General features: G+C 40.9%; 1 protein-coding gene across 13 annotated transcripts in view; it reads left to right on the top strand.

Annotated features, from left to right (window-relative positions):
* DLG2 (discs large MAGUK scaffold protein 2) overlaps nt 1-20643 on the top strand; it is a gene marked incomplete at its 5' end in the record, with an annotated part of 1505837 nt that overhangs the window by 1444616 nt on the left and 40578 nt on the right. For all 13 annotated transcript variants that reach the window (XM_084617703.1, XM_084617709.1, XM_084617707.1 and 10 more), the window contains one exon: nt 8308-8383. In XM_084617703.1, the coding sequence (XP_084473829.1) occupies nt 8308-8383 (76 nt within the window). The remainder of the gene's footprint in view (nt 1-8307; nt 8384-20643) is intronic.

Raw genomic sequence — 20643 nt, 5'->3', positions numbered from 1 at the left:
ACGTGTTCAGATGGGTGAGCAGTATTTTGCAGTTCAGGAGATAAGAGCTAGTGATGAGGTCTGTAAAGTTTTTGCATTGGCTCCCAGGTCATTCCTGCCAGTTTCTGGATGAAATTTACATGTATCTTAATTCTATCATGACTATTTTTCAGGTGCTGGTCATATTCCATGGTGGAATCATGTTTTATCTGTAAGCCACAGAACTCTATGTGCTGTTCCTAACTAGCCATTTGATTGTTTAGATGAAATGCTGACACAATAAGCTGAATGATGTTGGGTTTAGCCATCAGTATAAGAAATATTATTCCATATTAAAATGGTTTTAAGGTTCATCCTTAGTAAGGATTTGTTCTGTGTAGGTAAATCATGTGCCTGTATGGTCAAAGCAATGTCATCAGCATTAATTTCTGTGATGATGTTCGGGGAAGACCACTGGTGTGGATATTAAACAGGATCGGTACTAAGACTGATCCTTGTGGTAGGCCATCATTGAGAGTGCATGGCCTGCTGACCTGATCACATAGGAAAACACAAAAGGTTGGTCCGAATGTCTTGGAAGAATTTTATTGTTGCATGGGATAATTTTGCTGGCTTTCAGGAGGAGGCTGTTCCTCCACATCGTGTCATAGGCAGCAGATAAGCCTAAGAAAGCTGCCCCAGACTTGAGTTTACACTGGAATCCTGCCTCAGTGTGTGTTGTCAAGGCTAATACTTGGTCAGTGCAGCTATGGCCTGATTGGAAACCCATTTGTTTGTCCAGTAACATTGCTTCTAAAGTTCTACAAGCGGCATAATCCTTGCCAGTAATACATTCATTTGAGGTGAATCTGTGTATAGTTTCTTAGTGTTTCCAGTTTACTCCAAAGAGTTAGAGTAAATTTTCAAAAGTGCCTATGTCCCATTTTCAGAAGCAATTTAGCTACTAAGGAGTCTAAGTTTTCATTGACAGTCAATAGATTTCAAAATTGTCCTTTTTTATAATTTATTATGAGCATTTTTATGCTCATAATTCATTTAGACACTTTTGAAAATTTTATTTGTAGGCCCCCTTCATTGGCAAGCACATAGAATCAGCTTCTGCTCTCAGATAGATCAGCGTGAACCTAGATAACTCCACTGTAGCATTATTCAGGATTTACTCCACTGTGACTGAAGTAGAGTTTGTCTCAGAAGGCCACAAATGCTGGCTCTTCAGATCAAGCAATGTCAAACCACTAAACTACTCATTTTGTTTTATAAATGGAACCCAGAAACCCACTTGTTTGATATTACTGAGATTTAAATGCACTGGATAAAATTTTTAAAAGCTCCTAATTCAGTTAGGAGGCTAAGCCCCATTTTCAAAAGTGACTTGGGAGCCTAAATCTCACTGAAAATCAATGGTGCTAAGTACCCAAGTGTCAGTCACTTTTGAAAATGGGAAGTCTGCTTTGGTGACTGAAAAATTTACCTATAGCCTCATTCATAAATAGACCCAAATCTGTTTAAGTCAGTTGGACTGTGTCTAGTTATGCCAGGCTAGAAATTGGCCCAAGTGTAGTGATAGTGTAACACCAACAGACCCCGGTCATCGGCGGGCAGGATTGAACCGGGGACCTCTGGAGCATAGTGCAAAAGCCTCTACTGCATGAGCTAAAAGCTAACTGACTGTTAGCTAAGGCTGTAGAGCAGACTCATTTTATCTCTCTTTCTGAGTGGTCTTGGTGCCACTAGATGGGACAGAACACCACACCCAGAAGGTGTGTGGGTTACAATAGCAGTGTGTTTCATTAGTGTGGTAATATATGGATCTCACTTCTGTTGAATTTCCATACACATCCAAGTTGAAGGATCCCAGTTTGATAATTGAGAGGAATGAATTCAAGTAGGTGAGATTTTAAAAACCCAAATGTAAATTGTAGTTCTTTATCAACCCACTCAGCCTAATCTGGTAGCCCAGATTCCAAAGCCATATATATGCTATTGCTTAGCATTAGCAGGAAATCCCAACTTCTAGTTCTGAGAGGCAAATCTCCTTCCCCTGTCCTTGCTCTGTGTGTTTAAAGCTGTTATCTGCAGAAATCCGTAGAGACGTAAGAGGAAAGTGGAGGGATTCATAAAATATGTTTTCTGACTAGTTCTACAAATCAGGCTTTGTGTCTGGAACTAAGCAGAGTGGGAGTGAGTGATATTTGCAAGACTTCAACGGGCCATTCAAGGGGACACAGGATCTGTGGCTACATGGTTGTAGTGGGCCAGAACTCCTACATGTGGAGCATGGAAAGGCAGTGGCCTCTGAGCTGGAGTAGCAGCTGCAGACTGACTGGGCGGCAGTCCCACCTCATGCAAGGTATGGGGGTTGAATAGCCACTACCACACTTAGCTCCATGGACAAAACCCGAGTAATCTGGCTTTGTGTAGAAGAGGTGAATTTAAAGTTTGACACACCATTTTAAATCAACCAGTTGAAAATCAGTTCCTTGTGTATTCACCAGCCAAAACTGGAGTTCAGAGTGTTGTGCTTTCCCTGTTGATGATGATGCTAAAATCTAAAGCAGTGTAAAGAATGTTAGATTCATATATTATTTAGGTGTTTGCAATGTCAACCTTTGCAAGAGAGTCACAAAACACTGATTTCCGATGGTATTTCCAAGTAAAAAGGCTTTACATACATATATATATAAATTTATCACATAAAAAAGTTAAAAGGACATTAAAGTTGCAATATCAAGCACTCACAAGTTAGGAAATGCCAAAATTAAAGTTGCTAATAAAACCTTAATTTGGCCTCCTTGTGTGTATACATTTTGATTAAGCTTACGATTTAATCATTGGTATTTTTAGTAAAAGTCACGGACAGGTCATGGGCAAGAAATAAAAAATCACGGCCCATGACCTGTCCATGACATATACCATAAATATCACTGACTGAATCTTGGGAAGGGGGGGGGCGCTGCAGGGGGAGGAGCCTGGGGCACCAGCTGCGGCTGGGGGGAGCCCGCAGCACCAGCTGCCGGGGAGGAGAGAACCCTGGGGGGCCCAAAGCTGCACTGGCTGCTGCCAGGGGTAGCCCCGAGGGGTCAGCGGCCACTTTGGCCACTGCCCAGTGGGGGGAAGGCCCAGGGGGCCAGCAGCCACCCCAGGACCACTGTTGGGAGCAGCCGAGCTGCAGCTGCTCCCACCACCCGCAAGGCCAGCAGCATTGGCTGCTGCTCAGGCAATCCCCGGGGCCAGCTGCCCAGGACCGCCGGAGCAGTGGCTGGGGCGGCTGCCTGCAGAGCCACCCGAGCAACTGGCTGCAGACCAGCTCCAGCAGCAGCTAGTGTCGCTCTTCCGGGTTCACCTAGAGCAGCTGGCCCCGGGGTCAGGCACACTGGCCGCTGCAGAAGTTACGGAGGTCACAGGAAATCACAGAATCCGTGACTTCCACGGCCTCCATGACGAACATGGAGCCCTAATTATGATACAGTCTTTAATTACATGATCTGATGCCATTTTTTCTACAACTCTCCTACTCATTCAGTACACGGGATTAGATGGTGCTTGTTGCACTGGTAGTTACTCAATATTTCTTTGTATCCTTATCATTTGGTGCACGATTATGGCACACCATCCTAATTCTGCACTGAATAAAGAATTATTAATTTCTGCATGGGCTCTTCTTAGTACGTTTAGAAACATTAATGAATTTATCTTCCTTCACAGCACCCAGTGAGATGAACTGGAATTATTATCTGCATTTTACGCATGAAGAATAGAGGCAGAGAGATTAAAACCAAAACTGTCAGTGGTGTTAACTAATTTTGGATGCCCAATCTAAGAAATTTAGGGCCTGATTTTTCACTTCTGAGTACTTGTTTTTGCAAATTTAACATTCTTATAAATTAATTTTGTGGGGTGTAACTTTTTTTAAAAACTAAAAATTGAAAAAACAGAAATTCCGTCATGTGGAACCATGCTGACCTCCCACATGTGTCATCATCGGGGTGAGATCTTTAGATCCACTGCACACACTTCTGCCGCCTGAGCTAATGGAGTACGTAACCGGTAGCAGCCGAAAGCACAAAGTATCTTCTGTGTGGATCTGGCACGAGAGGTGAATGCACACACACACTTTGCCAGTGAGTTTCACAGCAAAGGAATCTTGAGCCTTGGGAATAATGGGTTCAATTTCAGGTTCAGTAGGAGAGTGTGCTTTAATAGTTACCGACCCTCTGGCTCTCTCCCCCCGGCCTCTCCCTATCCCCTTCTGATCCTGTTCTTCCCCAACTCCTGTCCATTTTCCTTTTCCACTGCTCCTATCCTTCCCCTTCCTTCCATGGCTCCTGCCCTTCCCTCTCCCATCTGCTCCTGCCTTCCCCGCCGTTATGACTCATAACCCCTCCCCTGCAGTCCAAGCTCTCTCCCACCCTCTCCCCAGAGTTCCTGTTCCTGCCCCTCCCACACACACCTGTAGCTCTTAAACCAAACCCTGTTCCTCACCCCTCTGCATTTGTGTCAGGATAGTCCCCCCTCCTCCATGCTGCCTGGGCGCTATCAGAGATAGGATTGCGAGCACAGTCTCTGTTCTCAGTGTAGATGCAGTCTTTGGAGAATTTAGCTGCCAAACTCGAACAAGTCTCTACTGAGTACATGCAAGGTGCAATTCTTCAGAGACTTCAGAGAAATGTGGGCAAATTTGCACAGGAAAAACAAAGGGCACATCCCTTACACCAGGGCAACTCCCCTGCCCAATTTCAGTAAACCCATCCAAAACAAGGAGGCACAAGTTTCTCACCCAAATGACTGTATGAATTGTTTACAACTGAAACTTAAAAAAATAAAATTGTCCTGAGGTAGACACCTGGAATGAGAAATTTCAGGCTGAAAGGTTAAAATTGGCAAAGTGATGGTGTCTTATAATGGAAAGTGTTGGGCAACTTTAACTTTAAGCACCACTATTTTCACTACTTATAATATATCATTAGCTTATGAAACAGTTTTCCGTGGGCAATATAAGCATTTATAAATGTTCTTCGTGAATGTGCCTGGACTATTAATGGCAATTCACTACATTTACTATTTATATACCTTTCAAGGCAATGTAGATTGTGGCATATATATTTGTCTCCATTGCCTACAAATAGCAGCGTGATGTCTGCATGATTGCTGAGGCATTACATAAACCAGATCTGGTTTTGTGGCTCATTTTCAAGTTTCTCTGTGCAATGAATCAGAAATAAAATTCAAAGCAACTACTTTAGAAGGTTAGGAAAGATAGGAATGAGAATTAATATTAACACAGATTGATAATTAGAAAACTGTGTTCAGTTTTGAGCTAATTATTTTCTCAGCAGACATCCCTCCTATTTAGGAGATTACACAGCCTCAAGTCTTCATTTTTTACCCATTCTGTCATGGGACTTCATCTGTTACTTTAAAATTTAAGGCTGTTTCTTTGGCTTTAATATCACAGATTGAATATGAAGGACGCATTTCAGCTGTTTCCACTCTACATTTACAGAGAAACATTTATTCCCAAATTCAACTGTAACTATAGTAACCTGCATTTCAGTGTTTTTCAGTAAGAAAAATAAAAGCCCGCTCAGATAGAAGGGAGCATGTTGTGTTGTTTATTGAACTATGAAAAGACAAGACTTCATATTTTTTTTAAAAATCAGCCAATTACCTTTGCTACTCAAAAACTAGCAGAGCTCTGTATTTAGTCTCAGGAACTAGATGATCTGCGTTTACCTAATCCAGCTTCTTACATGAGAAACTGCACTAGACAAGTGGGGGGAAAAAGAAATATTTAGACCAATCTGATTTATCTAACATTCCTCACTTAATTCCCAACTATTCACTGTCCAGTATAGGTCAGAGGAGCGTAGATTTATAGGCTAGCTTTGCGATATTGTACTCACCAGATATACTAGAGCAATTAAGAATTTTGAACAGATAAAATTACCTTTTCTATTATAAACAGGTGATCACATTTGTGTGCCTCAACTAGTAAATTCTTCTGATGATTTTGCAAGGCTGATAAATGACATCTTGTACAATAATGCCCATATCAATGAAGGTGAGGAAGGATTGTCAGACTCCTCCCTTTTTTCCTGCTTCCTTTGGATTTCTTTTCTGCATTTTGTTTTGTTTTGTGTACCTTTATTTCTATCTCTCTCTCTCTTGCTTTAGATTATTTTGAATTTCCCATTATTTAAGCATTCTGTACTTGCAGTACTCAAGAGTGCACTATATAATACATCAGATGCTTATAGTAATGCATATTTAATTACACACTTTCCAAATTCCTAGAGTTTCATATGGTATAGCTTTCATATTATACCATATGCTGTGTACATTTCATTATGTTAATGCACTTTAAATTTTAATCACACTTCCTTTAAAAATATTGTTAGTCCACTCAATGATAGAAAACAAGGGCATAGACTCAGAGTTTAAGGCCAAGGGGGACCATTAGATCATCTTGTCTGACCTACTGTATATCACAGGCCACTAAAATTTCACCCAGTTAAACCCTTACTGGGTTTACAGTAACTTGTGCTTGGCTAAAGCATAACTTCCAAAAAGGCATCTAGTCTTGATACGAAGGTATCAAGAGATGGAGAATCCACCACTTTCTGTAGTTTGTTCCAGTGGTTAATCAAATTCACCATTAAAAATATGTGCCTAAATTTCCTATTTGAATTTATTTGACTTCAGCTTCCAACTATGAGGGGGGATTTATGCCTTTTTCTGCTAGATTAAAGAGTAACTTTTCTAGTTACCACCTTTAGTAACTGGTATTTTCTCCCCGTGAAGGTACTTAAACACTGTAATCAAGTCATCTCTCAATCTCCTTTTTTGATACACTAAATACATTGAGCTCTTGCTGTAAGGCATTTTCTCCAGCCTTCAAACCATTTTTTGTGGCGTTTTCTTTACCCTCTCCAGTTTCTCAGCATCCTTTTTAAACCAAACCTGTGTACAGTATTCTAATATCTCCATCACCAATGCCTTGCTTCATAGGCGCCAACTTTCCAATGTGCCAGGGGATGGTCCCCCCGGCTCCAATCCAGACCGCGCCCCACTCCACCTCTTCCCCGAAGACCTCACCCTGCTTCTTCCCGCCCCACCCCGCCTCTTCCCACCCTGTTCTGCCCCCTCCCCTAGCACAACCCGCCCTCGTTTCTCCCGCCCCCGCACCTCCTGCATGCCGCAGAATAGTTGATCTGCAGCGAGTGGGAGGCACTGGGAGAGAGGGGGAGGCACTGATAAAGGGGTTGCCGGTGGATGCTCAGCACGCACCATTTTTTCCAGGGGTGCTTAAGCACCCCTCAGTGTCCGGGCCTATGCCATGCTTAGCCATCTGTCAAATCCACTGCCATCCCAGATTATCAAATCCCACAATATCCCCTGATATTTGTTTTCAGTAATCGAATACTTTAGCCAACGCTGAATCAAACAGGAGAAAAAGTGCATTTTTCACATCCCTCATCTGCTTGTGCTTAATCATGTTTGTGGAGGACAATGGTTTATAAGGTATATGCAAGTCCAATTTGTAATGTGTTTGAGTGGCTATGTCCATCTCTGTTCTGCCTCCAAGTGTCATAAGTTTCCACAGAAATACCATTTGAGGTGAGCCTGTACATATGTAAAGTAATTTAAAGGCCTCGAGCAAAACTTCTCTACACTTGAAAAGGTGTATAATTTAAGATACAGCATCCCTACAATTTCAGATGAGAATTTTTAAAGCTAACATTTCAACTAGTTTTGAAAATAGTAAATTCATGCCTAAGTATATTGAATACTGTTTTCCAAGGGTACAATTTTCAAAAGCACCCAAGTGATTTAGGAGTTTATATCCCATTTTCAAAAATAACTTTGGCACTTAGAGCCAGATTTTTTTAAGGTAATTTGCACCTGTAACTCCCACTGAAAAATCTGGCCCTTAGTCTAATTGACAGTCAGTGGGATTTAGACATATAAGTGCTTAACTCACTTTTGAAAATAGGACTTAGATACTTCTGAAAACTATACCCAACATCTATTTGTTTTGGGAAGCAACATTGTTTCAATGATTAAAAGAGGGTACTAGGAGTCAGGATTCCTGGGATCTAGTTGCATATCTGCCACTGAATTGTTGTGTGACTTTGGGAAGCCACTTGACACCTTGTGTTTCTTAGTTTACCCATTTATAAAACAGGAATAATAATAATTACTTATTTTACAGGGGTGCTGTAAGACTTAGTGTCTAGAGAGTGCTTTGAGACCCTTGGGTGAAAGTTACTATATAAATACAAAATATAATCCTGATGCGATGATTTATTTTTCTTCAATTTTCTTCAGAGTTGAAAGAAAGGAGCGTGCACGTTTGAAGACTGTGAAGTTTAATGCGAAACCTGGTGTGATTGATGCAAAAGGGGTATGTAAAAAAGAATCATATTAAAAGATGCCAGAATGTCTCTGTTGTCAAAGAGTTAAATGAAATTGCTATGTCTGTTTTAAAATTGAGCATATTATGGCAACACAAGAAAGAGAAGGAGATTGTTTTAACTAAGGTTTGGAGTATTGTGAAAAATGTAAAGTATGACATGATCTGCTAAATAATTAATATCCTCTTGTACTATAGTACTAATAGACATTGCCTCCTAACAGGGAGATAATAAGAAAAGAAATAGCATTCTTTGTTATTGATGGGATTTAGTTAAGTATTTGGCTTGGGAAAGGAAAACTTTCAAAATTCATTGACACGTATGTTTGTTTAATGACATACAGAGAGAGAGAGAGAGATGAATCCTCTTACTTCAAAAGTTTTTAAAACTAATAGCAAAGTTGAAAGTATCAGTCAGAGAAGTAAAATTTATTTTTCTAATTTAATACTTTAATGGTTGTGACAGACATTGAACAGAGACTTGTACCACAGTAAGCATAAAGGGTCAGCCAGCCCAGAATGTAATTTTGAACTTGTTTGTTCACTAGCAAAATATTTCCAGAAGGGATGATTCTAACTGGTTAAAACTTTTTTTGTTTAAATTCCCCTTCAATTGGCATATTAATACAGAAGAATCTCACTGTTCTAGAAGTCCAAAGCATGTTCTGCCATATCTTAAGTTGATGTAATATGACATTTTGAAGAATGCTAAGTAGTGGTTAGTCTAATATTCTGGATGGCAAGAGTTGTAGAAAGAGTGTAGTCATATAAAAAAGTATAATAATCATACACATCCAATTATATTTTCCCACTGAGACATTTTTCACATTTACAGCATTAGGTGAACACGTTACAGATGCTATTCTACCAGTCTTTACTTGTGCAGATAGTCCAAATGACTTAAATGGGACAACACTTACTTGTAAGGGCTTTAGCAATCCACAAAGGATGGGAGTCTCAGAACCATCAGCATAAAACTCCCATAGGCTTCTCAATAGAAGAAGAGTTGGGCCAACATGGCACATTTTTGAAAATCCCACTTCTTAGTCTTGCTGTGCCACAGTTCCCCGTCAATGGAAACTGGAATGATAACACTTCCTTTCTCCCAGTCTTCATCTGTCTTGTCCATGTAGACTGTAACCTCTTCAGAGAGGGGAGTGTGTTTTGTTATGGGCATGACCAGAACCTAGCATAATGGAGTCCCATTTTCAGTGGGAAATCCAGGTGCTAACATAATACACATAATATTTCTTTTGCAAAATTCTTAAGAAAAGAAAATCACTCTTGCAAATAGCACTTTCTGTCTCCTCTGTGTGGACCAGATTCTGATCTCAGTGCAAATTAAGAACTGCATTGACTTAAATAGAATTTTTCCAGATTTACACCAACATACCTGGGATCAGAATCAGGCTCTATGTACATTATTTCTGTATGCAAGTGACATAATCGATATGACCTCCTGCAAAGTCAAAACAAATTTTTTTCATTTGAAATAACAATTCTTCTGGAACCTTGTGAATTTTTAACAGGTACTGTATCGTCAGTCAGATCACTTCTTAAAATGTCCATTATACTGTCAAAACCTTGCGGGAATAATTCTTTCTTGTTACTAATGGTCCTTACCAGACCCTGGTGAAAATTTAATTATCCCATAATTTCCTACAATGTTCTTCTATCTTTGCCATCAATGTAACATTAATCTCCCAGCCACTCATTCCATTACTTGTTGCAACATTTAGGAAATTGCATAATTACAGAATCACGCTGTTCAACCCTTTGGAAATTTATTTTAGTTCGTTAGTCTGCGCTAAAATCTGTTTTTCCCTTCTTAAATAAATCTATTTAGGTACAAGCAGTGTATGAAACATTAAAATATTTTATGCGGGGCAAAAATTCATCTTAATCCTAAATGAGATTAATAATGGGAATAATATAAATCCAATTAGTGATGCTAAACCATAGGTAATATGAAGTGATTACATATAGTGATATAAATAGCAAGTGTAATTTCATCCAACAGGAATAAACCTTGAAGTTATTGGCTGAGCTTTCTACTAAAACTGTTAGTTTGATGCATTTAATTGTTATAATAATACAACTATTCACACATCTCTGCTCCTTCCAATTTTGGCTTTCATAGTCATTATTGTACATGGTTTTAATAGCAAAGTAAATGGTCACTCCCTCTGGTCCATTACAGCTTCTTTGCACTGATACAGCAAAGTATAAAGCACGCTAAACTGGCTTAACTACCTACTATGTAGAAAAATCCCCAGGTCGTATCAAGCTGCCATAACGGCTCAGACGCTGCCTCCCTCTACCCTCAGGCACAGGGGGCATGGCCAATGGTAAGGTAACACAGCCAGGATGTCCCTGTGCCTCAGCCATCTCTGACTATCAAAACAGCCCCTTGGGGTCATTGGCAGCTAGCATAAAATAGAGCATCCCCAAGGTTGCTCTAGTTTATGGCATGTCCTGGAAATGGAGTTAGAGGGCCACCAGAATTGGGAAGCACAAAGGTGATTTAAAAGTAATCTTTGAACCCTTCTCCTGAGCTGTACTGAGGCCTGAACTTCCCCGTTATTCTGATAGAAGGGTAGTATGTCAGTAATATCGAGTAACGTCATATTTGCCAAGTTGCCTATTCAGCACTTAGAAACTTCACCTACTGTAGGCTTTAAACTTAATAAAATAAATTTTCCCTTTCTAAATTTAAGGCATACAGTAGTTGATGCTTGTAAGATTTTCACTGAGAATCATCAGCACTGAAGGATGGAAAATTCACAGAAGTGAAAAGAAACTAGACTATAATCTGCTTTACTCTTAACTGCAATAATTGCAGCAAGTCTTTTAGCAGACAAAAATAGCATCTTTCTTGCATCCCTCCCCACCCCGCCTCCAATCATATATTGTTTCTTGAATGTGGGCTGGAGGCATTTTTTATGACAGATCTTGTAACTCTTTTGAAAAGAGTTTTACAACAGCTTACTTTGAGTGTCTAATATTCATGAAGTTTGCCTGTTTCCATCAAATTGTTCAAGTATCTGAAAGCATAAGATGGAGTATGCCCTTCATAATGTGTAAATAGTTATTTTCTGTTTCTGTTGGAGCCCTATGTTGTCAGTGCTTTTCAACTCTACATTCACTTTAAAAAACAAAATCCATTATCCACTAGTGTGACCGGGGTCCCAGGGCGGCCGCACTGAGATTGCTCAATCAGGACAAACAGCAAAGAATGGGGCAGACAATCCCCAAAACTGGTGGTTATTCTTATACTTAGATTCACCAAGCCAGCAACAAAACGGCTTCTACAACTAGTTACTACTGGTTACCCAGAAGCCAAAAACACATCTCCCTTAAAACAATCCAGCATGGGGCTCCTACCTAGACAGCCAAGTCAGACATGATGAAGATTACTGAAAATCTTGTTCATCCTATGAAAAGTTCTACCAATCCCAAAGGATCAGACACATTACCCACCAAGTCAATGAATATTTCAGATCTTACCCAAATAAACACTGACAGCCAATTCTTATTAACTAAACTAAACGTATTAAAAAAGAAAAGAGAGTATAGGTTAAAAGATCATTATACATACAGACATGAATAAAATTCTTAGGTCAGTTTCACAGTAGAGATGGTGAGCTTTAGAGTTGCCAAGAGTTCTTTCAGAATTAGTTCCATGGGTTACAGTCTAATGTCCAATATCAGGGTGATCCAGACTGGAGCTGGAGACCTCAGTCTTGTGACTCAAACTTCCCTGATGAAGCTTAAGCTGATCTTAGATATAGGATCGGGGTCCTAGAGTTCTTTTTATAATTCTCTGGCAGCCTCTTGACAGCAGGTGTTTCTTGGGTGAAGTATTGTGGCTTTGAATTAAGACCTGTTTCCTAAGTGCCCCCAGTAATTTGCTATATGGATTAGCATAATGCAACTGCCCATCTCCCACCATTTACAGGTAGTTTACTACATACTTCAAAGAAAAATAAAGACAATGATATTACTACATTCACAGTTCATCTAAATGTTAACATCTCCCTTTGATCTCTAAATTAACAGAATACAGTGACAGACAGGAAACATTTGGTTACGTTGTCAACCTCTAAAAATATATATAAACTTTAAAGTTACAAAAAAAACGGGATAAACCTCCCTCTAGCAAAGGGAAAATTCACAAGTTGAAAACAAAAGGTAATCTAACGCGCCCTGCCTTATTTACTTACTCTTTTTGTAATATCAGAAACTTGTACAAGATGGTTTATAGGAGAAGGAGTGTTTTTGACCTGATGCTTCTCTGCTTTCCACAGAGAACACACGCCTTTCCCTCCCCCGCCCCCCTAAGATTTGAAAGTATCTTCTTTCCCCTTTGGTCGGGTGCCAACCAGGTTATTTGAGCTTCTTAGCCCCTCACAGGTAGGGAGGAATTCTAGGCTACCCTTAGCTTTATGGTTATGACAAAGCTAGAGGTGGGAAACACCTGTTAGGTCATCTAGTCCATTCCTCCACTGGTGCACAATTTTTTCCAAGCATATGTTTGTTAGTGTTTTGCTCAGTGTAATTTTAAATGTCAGAAGTCTGAGGCTTCCATCATTTCCATTAGGAAGGTGTTCCTTAGCCTCACACAGGAAGATACACCGAAGCGCCTAACTATCACTCTTAGGGTGACCGGACATAAAATGTGAAAAATTGGGATGGGGGTGGGGGGTAATAGGAGCTGTATAAGAAAAAGACCCAAAAATTGTGACTTGTCCCTATAAAATCGGGACATCTGGTCACCCTAATCACTCTACATGTTTAAGTCCAACAATTAGGTGCCACTGAGATCCTCAAGACCCATACTCAGCCTCACCAGGTGCCGAAATAGCCACCATTAAAGTCCCCTATGCACGTACGTTTCTGACAATGAGCATGTGAACTGCTGTCTCAGTGCCCAGGTGACTACTGTCTCATGCACAAGCCCCAGCGGGATCCTCAGACGAGGCATTCCCCCACCTATCTTGCCTGTGGAACCCAGTCTGGCATGTGTTCTCAGGGCATAGCTGAACCCACACAAAACAGGTGGTGATGGTGAAGTTGTTTCACTTTTTATAAATTATTAAGTATGCATTGATGCCAAAGAACTGGAACCTGGGTCTCCTACTTCCCAAGTGAGGGTCCTAAGCCCTGGGCTATACAGTCATTCTCACTTGCTGAGCAGTGGATATTTAGTTATTTATAAAAATAACTGCTTCAAAAGGAGCGAGAGTATTCTGCCCCAGAATGCCCCATAGTCCAAAGGTTAGAGCATTAGCCTGGTGAAATCCAAGTTCAAATCCCTTCTTCACCTTAATCAGAGGGGGGAAGTGAATCCACATCTCCTATATCCAGGTAGGTGCTCTAACCACTGGGCTAAAACCTATTAAGGGGGGTATAGCACCATTATTCAATGGATTAGCATAAGGCAACTGCCCATCTCCCACCATTTACAGGTAGTTGACTACATACTTCAAAGAAAAATAAAGACAATGATATTACTACATTGTCTGCTCTGGTGGGGGGATTCTTGGAGGGGAAAAAAGCATTCGGCACCTACTCCAGGAGAGGGTTTCAAGCAGAAATAGGCGCTTCCTTCCAGCCCAGACTTAGGCACCTAACGTGCCTGGGCCCTTTTGAAGGGTGGGTTTAGCATCCACCCCTCTCCTCAGCATTTCCTATTGGCTAGCTTCGGCAGCTCCCTGTTCAGCATGCTGGCTTTTGTGGATCCCATTCTTAGATGCCTCTCTCTCCCCATGCATTTTACAAGGAGCCTAGGGCTGTATATTCCACCGGGTGGCAAAGCATCTCAGCGTTAGATGCTGCAGGGCGAGGCTGTGCCTGAAGTCCCTTTGTGGATCTAGCTCATAGTCAGGAAGCTTTTCCTAATATTCAGCATAATTTTTTTCTTGTCTTTATTTTAGTCCATTACCCTATTTATACCCCACATCAATCTGTGGGTTTTTTGAAGCACATTTTGGATAGGATTTTCAAAAGTTCTCTGCATTGGCCTAACTCTTCTCCCATTACAGTCAATGGGAGCTGGACTGTTGACTTCAGTAAGAGCAGATTTAGGCCAATATTCTGAACACAGTTGAAAATCCTATTCCCAGTGGGTTTGTTAGTCATAAGTTAGCCAAACAAGTTCACATTTCTCTCTTAGACCCAATTATGCAACCCTGGCTGTCTTGGGTGAGCATTTTCATGATTAGCTTGTGAGACAGTTTGCCTCAATAAGTGCTATAGTAGGATGCCCACCATTTTGGTCACTGCACCCGGGATTGAACTGGGGCTCTCCACAGCTAAAAGCACAAGCTACAGAGCCAGAGCTCTCTAGCCGGGTCTGTAACAGACTGGGTCCTGGTCTACACTACAGGGTTAGGCTGATGTAAGGCAGCTTATGTCAACCTAACTCTGTAAGTGTCTACACTAAAATGTAGCTCCCACCGATGTAATTCACCCACGACACCAACTTAATAACTCCACCTCCGCGAGAGGCGTAGCACTAAGTTGATGTAATTAGGTCGACAGTGTCAATGTAGATACTGCATTGCTTACATCAACTGTTGCTGTCTTCAGAAGCCATCCCACAATGCCCCACACTGACAGGTAAATTGGTGCAAGCGTTACTGGTGAGGACACACACCACTGACACAAGGAGTATAGTGTGAACATGCAAAAGTGATTCAATTACTGCAGTGGCTGTATGGTGATGTAACTTAGGTCAACTTAATTTTGTCACGTTGACTTGTCCTCTGCAAATCAAGCACTAAGTGGGACCTATAACACACACGCACACATAAAGGATTGCACTAATGCAAGTGAGTAAGAATTGCACGTGACAGCCCTTGATCTTTCTTTGTACGCCAGTCCCTTCTATTGCCATTAATTTTGTTGCATTTCTCTGAATTCCCTCCAGGTTAATTTCTTTCTGATAATGAGGCAGTGGGTACCAACTGGGGATTAACAGTCCAAGGTGTGTGTGTGTGAGATACAGTCCTTTTTCCCCTTCTTCCAAATTTGGTATTAAGAGACTAGCAATAGGTGTTTAGTGAAGGGTAATGGAAGTGTCGAACATTAAAATGTGTAGGATTACACGTGGGATGAATTACTAAGTAGAACAGAGGTCGAAACAAATTAAACAAAGTGAATCTGCCCACAAGGGCCAGGTGTAGGAGATTTAGTGAAGGTGGTGTAGGCACTGACACTGAACTAAACATCTTTGTTCCCTTTCTCAGTCAGACTTCTTCCCCATGCCCTAACTCCAGGGACTTTGCTCTGCTCTGCAACGACCTTCCAGGTCTGTTCTTCTCCTAGCGACTGGGAGTGGCTACCTGTGTAATATTATGCTGAGAACTCTGAGCACTGTCCTTAGAATGAGTACTAAATCTTGCAATAAATATGAGCATCAGTTTGTATTCTGACTGCTGTCATAGAAAAAGGAGACTCTTGTGGTTGTACTCCCCAGGAACGGGAAACCATTGTATCTAGGAGCAATCTTCCTGCCTCTTTGCGGGTGCCTAATCTGCCACAAGGATAGTATCAGAAAGACAAGGTGGGTGACAAGGAATATTTTAGAAATGAGCCTGAGTAAAAAGCTTGAATATGGATCCAGATCCCAAGTTTGGGGACACTTTAATGTGAGGTTTTGATTTAGGCTTATCTCACCTCAAACAGTAGCGGATATTTTAGTTACAATCACTGAAATGTTATCATTGCAAAGTATGTTCTTCCACAGTAATTTACAAGTGAACTTGGGTATATAAATAGAACAAGCCATCAATAACACTCCAACAAATACATTATGTTTTTTTCCCAGAACAAAATTATGTTTTGTTGTCGCAGCACAAGGCAATTATTGGACACCTATTGGTATTAGAAATAACTTGTTTACATGAAATTTGTTCAGTGTGAGAACTGAATGTTACTTTTTCTAAGCTTCTGGGAGATTTGAGTAGAGCACATGCAGAACTAGATCATGATTTTCTAGATGGTTTACCTCTTTGAAATGTCCAGAAACAAACAATTTTCCCAGCCTCTCATCATAGTTGAGAGATAACCACTTGTCTTTGAAGGAAGGATTAGGTTTTTCAATGGAATTTAGACAGGTGATTTGCTTAGGAAAGACCATTTATGTTTTTTTATATTAGAATAAAGAGCACCTCTGTTTTTAATTTTTATCCTTAGAGCAAACTGTTTCTTCTCCATGCAGTGATGTAAAGGGGATATGATCAGAAGGTTTGAGCAAGGGACTAAGAGAGAGGGGTGACTGCTGAGGCTGTATTCACTTCAGTGGGAGATGTATGCATCCAGTTAATGGGGTGATCAGGTTGAAGGTCTGACTCCTGGCTCTCTTACTGTTTCTTGATGTCTCCTTTGGCAAGTTACTTAACCTAGGAGCAGATGGAGGCATTGTTCTAAGGCATAATGCCTCTGAACCTGTTAATCAGGCTGTGTGCTTCCTCCCATCCTCTCAGGTGCTCAGCCTCATAGGACGTATTATTGAAGCCTAGAACTGTTGTTTTGATTTGTAAATATAATAATGATCAAAGAGAGCCTCTAAGTAGTTTCTTCTGAGAGTGATGGACTAATAGCATTGACTTTATAGCAAGGAGTCACGTGCAACCAGAACCTTCAATATCTGTGCCACAAAACTCCTGGCCAGAAACTACCAGAGACTAATTACGAGCATGTTTAGCCTTTTTAAGAGATGTAGCAGGCATCCTAGTCCATACTGGGGAAGGGTCATGGGCCTCTCAGTGCCCCACCCAAACACTCACTCATCTGCCCTCTTCCTCACTGGCACATGATTTTCACTTGCTCAGTGCACAGGAACATGAAGTGAAAGTGACAAGGGGTTACATGTGTCTCCCCTTCTACCACCTTCTTAGAGTGATCAAACACATTGGTAAGTAAAGTAAATATTTAGGAGCTCAGATTTTACCTTGATGGGTGTGTAATATAAATGCTTAACTAGATCAGGTTAGGTGGAAACATCTGAAAACACACAGAGCCATGTACTTTCCTCAATGCAATTATGATGTCAATGAGAATATTACCACTTCTGGAGGGGCAATCCATGGCTCTTCACTCTCTATATTTGTATAGCTAAAGATACAAAATTTCCAGACAACAAACACCCATTCTACTTAGAAAAAGAGCGTTGAATAGGAAATGGTTCTGCATGTCAACTAATTCACATTTATTTTAACGAGTTGAGGCATGTTTTCAGTATGTTTTCATGAGTCAGTATTTTGCTTTAAGTATGCCGACTTCAGAATGATTGAAATGTGCTTTGATGTAGCTTTTGAGTGAGCATCTGCAAATAATGTACGGGCATCATTCTTACGAACCCTTTGTTCCTACACCTGCATTGCTAATTGGCATAAAACCTACTCTAAAAGTTGTGTGGTTTAGTTTTTCAGCAGACATTCATATTCCATTGACATTTAGCTACCCCTCTAGAATTACTAGAAGACTACAAATTGAGTGGGAGCCTGTGGCAGCAAGGTTCAGAGCCCAGGTCAACAGACTTTGGCTTGTGGGACTCACTCTACCACACTAAAAATAGCTGTGTAGACTTCGTAGCTCAGGGAAGGGAGTGGGCTTTAGAGGCCAAGCTCCAACCTGAGCCACACCATCTACACAGCTGTTTTTTTAGCACAGTAGCACAAGCCCAAATCTGTTGACCTGGGCTCTGAGATTCACTGCCGTGGGCTGCCACACACTGTGTAGATGTACCCTCAGAGGTCAGCTGCCCTGCCAGAAGCCCTCTTTAAAATAGTATGTCCTGGAATTATCTTCAGGATTTTTCTGCTCCACCCTTGATGTCTACAATAGTCTTTTTGTTAGCCCTGTGCAAATAGCTCTACTCAGGGCTCATAGATTTTTTTTTGTTCGGTGGCTGAAACAAACAATCAGGAAAAAATTTGTTTCAGATCAACCTGAAATGAATTTTTTTCTAATTTTTCAGCACACCAAAAAGAATTGAAAAAAATTCATTCCAGGTTGAACAAAATTTTTGTTTTAGGTTTGAGTTTCTGTCTTTTTTTTAAAAAAAAATTGAAGTATATTTCAAAGCAAAAAGTAATTTAAAATCAAAACGTTTCATTTTGATTGTCAAAATGAAACATTTTGACTTTCTCTGCATTTTTTTCAACTGAAAAAATTTGGCAAATTTGACACAAATTTGCAAAATGTTTCAGTTGATCCAAGTCTGCTTTTTTTTTTCTTTTAAGTTTAGGCTGACAAATGTCACCTATCTCTAGCCTTAAGTGCAGCAATTCAAAAGAAGCTCAAGTCAGCTACGTTCTCTCTGGGCACACACCTGCCTGTTGCCTCTTCCATTTCAGCCCTGCTGTTGGTGAATTCCTTTCTGCAAGGCCTGGGAAAAGGTATGCATTGTCAAAACCAAGAGTGAAATTGAGGAACCGCAAAGCGATGTCCAATGCACAGAAACAGAGATACAAATATTATTGAATCCATTCTAATAACAGTTTTCTTAAGGGGTTACTTTTGACAATATTAGATAGAAACTCTTCAGGTGGAAGTGTGATTTTTTTTTCAAGTTAACAGTGTCCCTTTAAATAATACAGTTGGCCTCATGTGCAATCTATCTGCAAGTCTCAGCTAAAAGGCCAAGGATTTCATCAACACTGCAACTAACCTACTCCTTCCCATGTAGAAGTGTGGACTTCCAGGGCAGGGTTAAGACACATTGTTGAGGCAATGTTGGGAAGCCTGCCCTTACTGTAGCCCATGGTGAACATGGCCTGTGAATAAACAAAGGTACCTTTCTAAGAAGCATTAAATTTACTCAAATTACTTTATTTTAAAAGGTAGAAGAGCACCCTACCTCAGGAAAGCATCAAGGATAGCACTTAAAAACATTCCTAAGTTCCATGTATGTCAATGGGACTTAAATGTGTGCTTTAAATCAATTACATGCCTAAGTGCTGTCCTGAATAGGGATGGACTCTCCGAGGGTGGATTTAAGCATGTTCTCATGTGATTTCCTGAATCTGAGCCTAATTGTATGACCCCAGCATATTCCACCTGTGTCCTCATTATACAGATATTTGTCCGACATTTTTATGTCCAAATTAACCATGTTAGGAGGCCAAAGGGGAAAATCAGTGACCAAAATCCCTTCTGTAGAACTGTAAAGTAGGTTACTTTTTTCTCCTCTCTTGGCAATCTTGATGTTCAATGAAGCCCTCCTCCTCTATGTCTGATATCAACATCAAGAACGCTGCCAGTGTGAGGAAAAAGCAAGAGTAGGATGGTGTTAGCAAGGTTGCTTACCCCTCCACGGGCCGGGGGCTTGGGCCTAGACAAACTTGATGTACTGCAGAAGCACACCTGAGAGAGTTCAGCTGTTCCTTCATCCAGGGTAGCAGGAAACTACAGAGAGTGGGAGAAGCTCAGGAGGCTCTGTCTAGAGAAACTGCAGTGATTGAGAGAGGCTCCTGCAGGGAAGAGCCGGGACCAGAGGAGTCGCTCCAGCTAGAAAGGGCTGGGAGTAAATGGCTAAAGCAGGAAAGCCCTGAGACACCAGGGGAGTTTGGGGCTGTGCCCAGCTGGAGGGAAGATTTGTGTGTTTATTTTGTACCTTTAAATTAATAACCAGATCCTAAGGAGGGCTGTTGTTATTGGACTTGTAAAAGCCTCTTCTTCAGGTTAACTGAGGAACTGAGCGGCCAATTGTAGGGCTGTCCTGAGGCCTTCAGGGGGCACTTGGGACACCACTAGCCTGGTGACAGATGGGAATTGGGCTTCAGCATTTACTGTAATGTCATAGCTGTTCCAGCAAGAATATGTAAACTGTAGTGGTTGCCTGTTTCTCCTTTAATGACATCACTATGCTGTTTTTGGCAGAAACTCAGCAGAGTTTCTCTGTTTTCCATTTATCCGCACGTGCACCTGTGTGTGCAGTGTGACGGGTCCACTGATTGAAAAAAATAACAATAAAAATAAACAACAAAAAATAAATAACCCAGGCTCTTCACAGAAGTTAAACCTGCTAGGGAAACCTCTCACTGATTGACTTTTCAAAGATCAGTGCTTTGACAGAAGCCTGAAGGAGTGGATGGAGATGATAAGAAGCAAAGTGCAGAGCAGAGATCTTGGCTGCACTGGGATTTCTGACTCATGTTTGTTATTGACCCAGGAGATTAGTATTTGACAGTTCTGCATCTAGAGCTGTTTGCCAGAGATCTGAGGTAAACGCCCCACCCCCC

Source organism: Lepidochelys olivacea, assembly GCF_965140295.1.
Source record: "Lepidochelys olivacea isolate rLepOli2 genome assembly, chromosome: 1".
NCBI lineage: Eukaryota > Metazoa > Chordata > Testudines > Cheloniidae > Lepidochelys > Lepidochelys olivacea.
Note: the sequence above shows the minus strand (reverse complement) of the source record. Positions and strands in the feature narration are given on the sequence as shown.